Source organism: Solanum stenotomum, chromosome 2 (genome assembly GCF_019186545.1).
Source record: "Solanum stenotomum isolate F172 chromosome 2, ASM1918654v1, whole genome shotgun sequence".
Taxonomy (NCBI): domain Eukaryota; kingdom Viridiplantae; phylum Streptophyta; class Magnoliopsida; order Solanales; family Solanaceae; genus Solanum; species Solanum stenotomum.
In genome coordinates this window covers 28,625,735-28,635,259 of record NC_064283.1, presented here as the reverse complement: position 1 = coordinate 28,635,259, position 9,525 = coordinate 28,625,735, and the positions used below count along the sequence as shown (strand labels likewise).

General features: G+C 35.9%; 1 protein-coding gene across 1 annotated transcript in view; it reads right to left on the bottom strand.

Moving 5' to 3' along the window:
- Positions 1-8,128: 8,128 nt before the first annotated feature.
- Positions 8,129-9,525, bottom strand: part of LOC125856825 (5'-3' exoribonuclease 4) — a 41,338-nt gene continuing 39,941 nt past the window's right edge. Inside the window, exon 23 of the mRNA XM_049536469.1 lies at positions 8,129-9,380. Coding sequence (XP_049392426.1) covers positions 8,642-9,380 — 739 coding nt within the window. The 3' untranslated portion in view covers positions 8,129-8,641. The remainder of the gene's footprint in view (positions 9,381-9,525) is intronic.

The window sequence follows — 9,525 nt, the reverse complement described above, 5'->3', positions numbered from 1 at the left end:
GACTACAATTCCGCAAAGATAAGGTAGAAACTTAAAGAAATGAAATATTTTTCACCAAGTGATGTTGTTCATATATTAACATTAAATTGTATATATATATATATATATATATATATATATATATATATATATATCTAAAACAAAGAATTGGTAAAGCTAAATATTTGACATAAATTATAACAACATTTCACTGTAACAACCGAATTTTCCTTAAAACTAATTTTTGATATTATATTTTTTATCTCAATAATATCTGATCATTTTGATCTCAAAAAACAAGTAACTCTATGACAATATGTATTAATAAATCAAAAGCACTTTTTCTATGTTCTTTCAATTATAATCATTACTAAAAAACATAATTTAGTAATATTAATTCCATTTTACAATATCTTATACTATATAATATGATACACACGTGCAATGCACGTACCGTGAAACTAGTGTCATTAATTAAAAGTAAGAGTATTGTTTCATTACATTAATTATACGTTAGTTTCTTACATTCTTCTGATGGATGAAAAGGTAAATGATTTTCCTATTTAAGGAATATCATTTGCGAGCTAAACACACAGAAAAAAAAGCCCCTTCTTTCATTTACTCTCTCTTTCACCAATTCTTTTATTGGCTCAAATAATCATTCTTCCTATTGTGGATTTCTGGGCAATTGTTTTTGTGCAACTCCAAACTTTCAGCCACGAGTGCACGTGTTTGAGAGTAATTGTGGAACCTTGGGGAGAGATCGGCTACAACGATTTGCACCGAAGTCAGGCCGAAATCTTTTTCAAGGCAGTGGCTTACCACGACACAGTGTTTGTGATAAGTTATTTACTACTTTTTTTTAATTCTAGTCCAATATCAATATTATAGTATTTTCCAACAGAAACGAATGCATGTCTTGTGGGTTTGTGTTCATCCTTGATGCAACAAGGTAAACCCATTGCTTACCGTAGTAAAGGGTTGTCTGGAAGGAATTTGGACCACGGTGTTTCCGTTGACTTAATTTGCTCAACAAAGAGAGAAGCTAATAAGAAGTTGAGTGAAGAAGCAGGCTGTTGATTTGCCTTTGGTTCAGAACATAAGCCCAACTATATTATTGGATTGATTTATTCATTATGGGCTTCAACAACAGAAACAATAGAGGTCTAGTTCTAGTAGAACAATTTCCTTGTAAATACATATACATGTACATATATTTTAGAGTAAAGTACTCTGGAAATAATACATGTCCTATTTTATGCTACACAACTGTATGTACTAGGCAGGTACTTAGTTTATTTTATTACCATTCAATCCCTAGGAAGTTCCAATATATTTTCTTGTACAGTAGCTTTGTAGTCTTAGGTTGAAGAAATACAAAATCCAGAAAATTTCTCACGATCCTTTCTAGTATATTTCTATATATTCTTTCATGGTATCAGAGCAATACTAGAAGGATTCATCTTCTTCCTTTCCGTTTGATCTCCTCTGGAAATTCTTCTTCTTCTTTAGATTCAGATATGGAAGTAGATCCTCCATCAACTCTCTCTGTTTCTGAATCCAGAACTACCAGCAAGGAGGTAGTAGACTCAACCCATTCCTATTATCTCTCATCTTCAGATTCACCTGGAATGAACCTCATTAATGTTACTTTTGATAGATCTAGTTATGGGAACTGAAAAAAGGGAGTTTTGATTTCTCTTTCAGCTAAGAACGAACTTGATTTCATAAATGGAAAAGTTGAGATTCCTAGTGAAAACTCACCTCTATTCGGACAATGGAAGAGGTGTAATGACATGGTGATTGCTTGGCTACTCAACTCTCTAAGCAAGGACATTTCTGAGAGTGTCATATACTCTCAGACTGTTGTAGATTTGTGGTCTGAGCTAGAGGAGAGATATGGATAGCCTGATGGTTCCAAAAATCTTCAGCTGCAAAGAGAGTTGAACAATATTAGTCAAGGAAGCAATGATGTTGCAACATACTATACTAAACTTAAAAGAATCTGGGATCAGTTGAAGGTGTTGAATACTTTTATGACATGCTCTTGTGAATGCAAGTGTGCAACAAAGACCCATAATCAAAAAATGAATGAGGACATGAAGCTGATCCAATTTTTTATGGAGCTCAATGAAGCTTAATGCGCAGTTATGGGCCACATTCTGATGATGAAGCCATTACCTTTTACCAATCAAGCATATTCGATAATCCTACATGATGAATCACAGAGGGAGGTGCAATCAGTTAAACATGTATCAATCGATTCTGTTGCTTTTTTCTCCGCTAACAAGTTCACTACACCTGGATCTAGTTCCTCAACTAGATACAACCCTGTTGTGCACAATCCAGCACCTGCAAAAATGGGAGAAGTAAGAGACAACATTGCTCATAAGGGAAACTCTGAAATGACGAATAGGAGAAACAATTTATATTGCACCTATTGTAAAAAGACTAATCATGTGAGAGGTAATTGTTATAGGCTGATTGGGTATCCACAGGATTTCAAGTTCACAAAGGGAAAGAAAAATTTCAGCAATGCAAAAGCAAATGCTGTGGAAGCAAATGAAGCACCTTATCCTATACCATCAGTTTGAAGAAACACTATGTCCACCCTTGTTAACTCTCAAGGCTTCTCAAAAGAGCAATGTGAAAATCTGATTCATATGTTTCAATCAGTTCATGTAGAAGGTTCCAACCATTCAGGTTCTTATACAGATGTGAATGCAAATCTGGCTGGTATTGCTATAGCATTGCATCTTTTCTCTAGTTGTTACACCATTTTTCCTGAAAATCAATGGATCATAGATACATGAGCATCACACCATATGACTTATGACAAGTCACTTTTGAATGATATAAAACAATTATCTAAACCTGTCTCTATTAGGCTTCCAAATGCATATAGGGTCAAGGTTTATTTCTTGGGCAGTGTTACTTTGTCTTCTCAAGTTAAGTTAGAAAATGTTTTATATGTCCCTTCTTTTAAGCATAATCTTTTATCTGTTACTCAATTCTGTGAGCAAAAGGATGTTGGAGTTCTCTTTACTAAAAATGGTTGCTTCTTACAGGACTTTTTTACAGTGAGGATTAATCGAAAGTTTGGTGATTGTGCTGCTAGTCTATACATGCTGAAGGATAACACATCCATTGCCAACAATTCCATCAAGTTTTCTAACATTCAGTCTTCGAAGTTTTCTCCTAAATGTAGTCTCAAGTCTGAGAATGTAGTCTCTAAGTTTCAGTCTTTGTGTGTTGTACCTGAGCCTGTTTTGACTCCTCCTCTGTCTACTTTTGATCATATGAATGAAAAGAATTATGTTTCTGAAAATCCTGAATCTATTAAATTATGGCATCTCAGATTAGGGCGCATGTCTTATAATGCGATGAAGAATATTGCAGGGATCCTTGTTTCACATGAGAAACATCAGTTTCCTTGTGATGTTTGCCCCATGGCAAGATAATCTAAGCTTCCTTTCCCAAAAAGTTCTATTTCCTCTAAACATTGTTTTGAACTTTTACATATTGATACTTGGGGACCATACAAAACTCCTACTCACAAAGGAGAAAGATATTTTTTGACCATTGTGGATGATTTTTCAAGAGCTACTTGGACCTATCTTTTATCTACCAAATCCAATGCTTTTCCTCTTTTTAAATCCTTTTTAGCTTACACGGATAGACAATTTTCTAGAAAAGTAAAGATTATTAGATCCGACAATGCTTATGAATTAGGTTCTGGGAATGTAGATACATATTTTTTCAACTCTCAAGGGATCATTCACCAGGCAAATTGTGTTGCTACCCTGCAACAAAATGGGATAGTTGAGAGGAAACACAAACATTTGCTTGAAGTTTGTAGGGCTTTTCTTTTCCAGTCGCATCTCCCTACTAAATATTGGGGGGAAGTTTGCTTACTGCCACTCATTTGATCAACTTGTTTCCTTCCGAGGTTTTGAAATACAAAACACCGCATGAAATTCTTTTAGGAAAAACACCAAATTACTCTAACCTTGAACCTTTTGGGTGTCTTTGTTTTGCCTCCACATTGTCTGCTAATAGAGACAAGCTTGCACCTAGGGCAGTTGCTGGTGTTTTTCTTGGTTATCCTTTTGGGAAGAAGGGATACAAGGTGTTAAACCTTCAAACCAATCAACTATTTGTTACTAGACATGTCGAATTTCATGAAATGATCTTTCTTTTTGTCCACCCAGAACCTATGACAAAACTTTTTCCTTCTTCTTCAGTTCCTTCTAGTGATATACCATTTCCTTCCTTATATATCAAGTCCACAAATACTACCTCTCATCCTGATGTTTTCTCGCCTCTTTCTATCCATCAGGATGATTTTTTCAATCCTACCTCAGGTAACACGATAGAACATAGAGACTTGTCTGTTGATTCTCCTACTAATTCTATTTCTCCTGACAGGGATGTGTTACCAACAACAAAAGACCAACGCAAATCTACCAGAACAACGGTTAAGCCTTACTATCTCTCAGATTATATATGCAACACTGTTTCTACAATTATCTCTCCTAATCCACTTGTGGTTCCTATGTATTCTTCTGCTTATTTTGTACTCAATGGTTCTAATCATCACCTTTTTTACTCTATTTCACAAATCAAAGAACCTCATTCTTACCAACAAGCATCTATCCATCCAGGTTGGACATTAGCTATGCAGCAAGAAATTGAAGCCCTTGAATCTAACTCCACCTGGGAAGTAGTTTCCCTTCCTCCCGGAAAGAAGGTTTTACCTTGCAAATGGGTATACAAAGTTAAACTGAAATCTGATGGCTCTTTGGAAAGATTAAAGGCATGTTTGGTAGCAAGGGAGGATATTCAAAGAGAGGGTATAGACTATACGAAAACTTATTCATCTGTGATTAAGATGACAACCATACGTTGTATTTTGAGTATTGCAGTAAAGAAGGGCTGGCTTTTGTATTAGATGGATGTGAATAACGCTTTTCTCCATGGGGACTTGGACGAGGAAGTGTACATGAAGTTCCCTCCGAGGGTTGATCCTCCATCTTCATCTCATGTATATAGACTTCGTAAGTCTCTTTACGGATTAAAACAAGCTTCTCGACAATGGTATTCACGATTATCTGCAGCTCTTGGTACTAAGGGATACGTCCATCCATGAATGATTACTCATTATTTACAAAATCTTCAGGGACATTGATAACCATAATTGTTGTATATGTCGATGATATTTTGTTGATAGGAAACAATACAGAGGAAATTCGTGACTTGAAAATGTTTCTGGATAAAGAATTTAGGATCAAAGATTTGGGATTAGCAAGTTATTTCTTGGGGATGGAAATATTACCTGAATCGGATGGACTCATCATAACACAACAGAAGTTCACTCTTGACCTCTTATCAGAATACCCAGACATTGGATCTCGTCCTGCTTCCACACCCTTAGATCCAACAATAAAATTGAGCTCTAATTCTGGAACTGTTCTTCAAGATCCAACCTTTTATCGGCGTTTGTTGGGACAACTGAACTTTCTCACCCACACATGACCGGGTTCGTCATATACTGTTCAAACCTTGAGCCAATTTATGCAAATCCCTTGTACAGGGCATTTACAGGTAGCTTATCACACTTTGCGATACCTCAGAAAAGATCCAAGTTTAGGCCTTTTTATCAATTCATCTCCTTCTTTTCATATTCTTGCCTTTTGTGGTGCGGATTGGGTTGCGTGTGCTGATTCCCGCCGATCTGTAAATGGGTTTTATCTTAGCCTCGAAGGCTCTCCAATCTCTTGGAAATCTTAAAAACAGATGGTGGTTTCCTTATCCTCGGCAGAAGCCGAATATCGTTCTATGCGCAGGCTAGTTGCAGAAATCTCTTGGGTGGTTCGTCTCCTTTCTGATCTCTCTTTCTCTCCTTCTCTTCCTATAAACCTTCATTGTGACAATCAAGCAGCAATTCATATTACACGAAACCCTGTCTTTCACGAACGAAAAAAACATATCAAACTTGATTGTTTTTTCTTCTGTGAAAAACTTCTTGATGGGTTAATTTCTCTGTCTTTCGTTCCTTCTTCTTATCAAATTGCAGACTTATTCACCAAAGCTTTGGCTGGACCACTCCATCGGCACTTTATTGGCAAGTTAGGAGTCCGATCTCCGGTCTCCTACTTGAGGGGGGATGTTTCCGGTGACTTAATTTGCTCAACAAAGAGAGAAGCTAAGAAGAAGTTGAGTGAAGAAGCAGTCTGTTGATTTGCCTTTGGATCACAACATAAGCCCAACTATATTATTGGATTGATTTATTCATTATCGGCTTCAACAACAGAAACAATAGAGGTCCAGTTCTAGTAGAACAATTTCCTTGTAAATACATATACATGTACAGATATTTTAGAGTAGAGTACTCTAGAAACAGTACATGTCCTATTTTATGCTACACAGTTGTATGTACTAGGCAGGTACTTAGTTTATTTTATTACCATTCAATCCCTAGGAAGTTCCAATATATTTTCTTGTACAGTAGCTTTGTAGTCTTAGGTTGAAGAAATACAAAATCCAAAAAATTTCTAACGATCCTTTCTAGTATATTTCTATATATTCTTTCAGAAGCATACCAGAATCATACAACTTACATGAATAATAGACAACATATAGTTTATGCTAGAACAAGTACAATCATGGTAGAGTACATAAACTTTCTAAAATTTAATTCAAGAATTACCTCTTGAAGTATGAGCAGATACCTTCAAGCTAGTCAACAAGCTAGAACCTTCAATCGAATCCACAAGCTAGTCCATAAACTGGACCACCGTTATGCGGTCTTCTACAGTGATCCCAAGTTCACTTTCGAACTCTCTCAATACTTGGGTGGCAAAGTATCTTATAAACAAACTTATTCACTTTTCAAGGGTTAGAAAAATCCATATTTATAGAGATTTCTTCCTATTCCAAGGAGAAGAAGGAATACCATGTCTTTCCTTAGAATAAAAAAAGACATGTACATCCCCCTTTCCTTAGAATAGAAAAGTCACGTCCTTCTCCCTTTCCTTAGAACAAAAAAAGTGATATACTTCTCTCTTATCTTAGAATAGAGAAAGACACATACTTCTCCCTTTCCTTAGAATAGAGAAAGAGACATACTTCTCCCTTTTCCCTTTTGAATAGATTCTGAGTTCTAGTCAAATATGGGCACTGTAGGGACCACGAAATTAATTATCGAAGCTTCCTATTATGAAAATAATTCTAAATAATTAATTTAAATTATTCTTGCCATAATAAATTACAAATCATTCCACTAGAAATTCGTAATTGCACTCCTCTATTTATATTTCAAAATTCCCCATTAAACACATATGTAATTCCCCATGTTAAGATTACAAATATTAATCAATAAATTAAATTACTGACGAATTTAATTCAATGATCAATTTCCTTTAGAGCACTGGTTTACTTATTTCATGTGTCGGATTCATAAATCCACTTGCATGGTTTGATTCGATGAAAACTTATAAGCTTCTCAAAAAGATATATCATCAATCTCTATCGAGACATGGATTCCGTCAAGTAACTTATTATTTCACCAATATATATTATTATCATCCAATCTACTAGACATATTGACCCATCTTAGAATCTCACCTTTTAATAAATCAAAACGATAATTAACATATACAAATCATAATAGTTAAATTAGGATTAAGAATATAAGTACATTTAACAGTTTAGAGAATATGTTTTTGTCAATCAGTCTAAAACAACTATCTCTACTCGATCGCGTTCAATACATACAAAATGCACTACCACAAGAAGTTGGAACTATATCATTCCCGTAATCAAGATAAGTTACATATAATCTTATGCTACAATCGTACTGATGGCATGCCCAATTCCCATTATAGATTGTGAATGAAAAACTTTATACTTATAAGAACCAATGATTTAATCTTCTGTGTATAAGCTAAAACTATATACACTAAATCATCTACTATATAAGTAAACAAAGACCATAAACGAATAAATAATCTATTAAAATTGAATAAATAATTATTCTATAATAAATACTATATCTAAACACATGATTAATAGTATATATCCCAACAATTAAGGGGGTACTCCTATGTGAACAGCCAGTTGCGACACCTGATCGAGCAGTGGCTAGGGGAAACAAAGAAGAATCCATTAATTATGGTATTTCTTTGTTTTGGATGCTGAAATATGAAGGAATAATTTGACAGAACACTGCTACAGACCATTGTAGTTTTGGGAATTATGGGGGGTGAAGGGAGAGGAAGACCAAATACACATCTTACAAATGTCTTCAGAAAAGAAACCAAAGAGAAAATGACAATTCATACCTTGCTGATTCTTTGCATCTCCTAAACCCATGCACAACTTGTTTTGCCAATATACTAATAGTCAACAAGAGCAAGGCAACAAAATCTATTACTCGACCTCTTCAAGTCATTTGGTACAACATACTACCCAGACCTGGACTATCAAAATATGGGGAGCGTGAACAGACTCCACCATATTTGCTACAACTAATTATAAAATACTGCATCAATAATGTTAAGAAGAATAGATAAATACTTCACGGGAGGATCCAGATATCCTCTCACTATGTCTATGAGATTGACTATCAACAGGAAAAGCAAAGCTCAAAATAACTCAAATATCACTGTTGTGTTTCGCTACTTGGGGACTCTTGAGTTGGCCGGCTTTTGATCTGGTAAACCTGCTTGACTTGCTTGTCGTACGCCGGCCCTTTTGAAGTTTCTTGATGCTTTGAGTACGTTGCTGTAGCTCCCCTTGCAGGTTTATTAATCCACTGCAGAGGAGGTGAAGGAAGAGGACCCACATTTTGTGTGAATGGAGGTGGTGGGCAGACGTTAGATAGTTGTCCAGAATTTGGCATTCTTGCCACAGTCGAATAAGGTCTTGTTCTTGCACCACTTTCGATTGTCAACACTGACATTTCATTTCTCATGCTATGATACTGATCTTGATATGAATGTCTATCTTGCATCCTGAAATTTTGCCTAGTATTTTGCAACTCATAAGGGGATGGAGCATATCTGGGGTTCCCAGATGCACCACGAGGCATAAAATTGCTAGGGATATAAGAAGGGTCCTCAAAGAAACCACTTGCATGTCCAGAGGGTCCAGGAAATCGTGGCCTGTGATTCGGAGACGAATTCCTACGACTCATTTGATCATAGAATCCACCTTCATAGCCAGATGGTCCAGCTGGCCTTGGCCTATTCAAAACATGGTTGCCCGGAATATTTCGAGAATATGATTGATCCAACACTCCAAAATTAGTTCCACCAGGTTTGATATTCAATGAGTTCTTAAGCAACCGATGTGCTGCTTCTCCCAGTGAAGGCCCTGCTATTGCCCCGGGTACAGAACCCCTGCATAAAATACAAGATAAGCCATGCATATCATCGGTTGATTATTTGTATGAAGAAAGTACATTCACAAGCTCATTACTTGCAAGACAATTTCTGTTGTTACTTGTTGTAGATTAACATACTGAAAAGCAAAGACACCCAAATA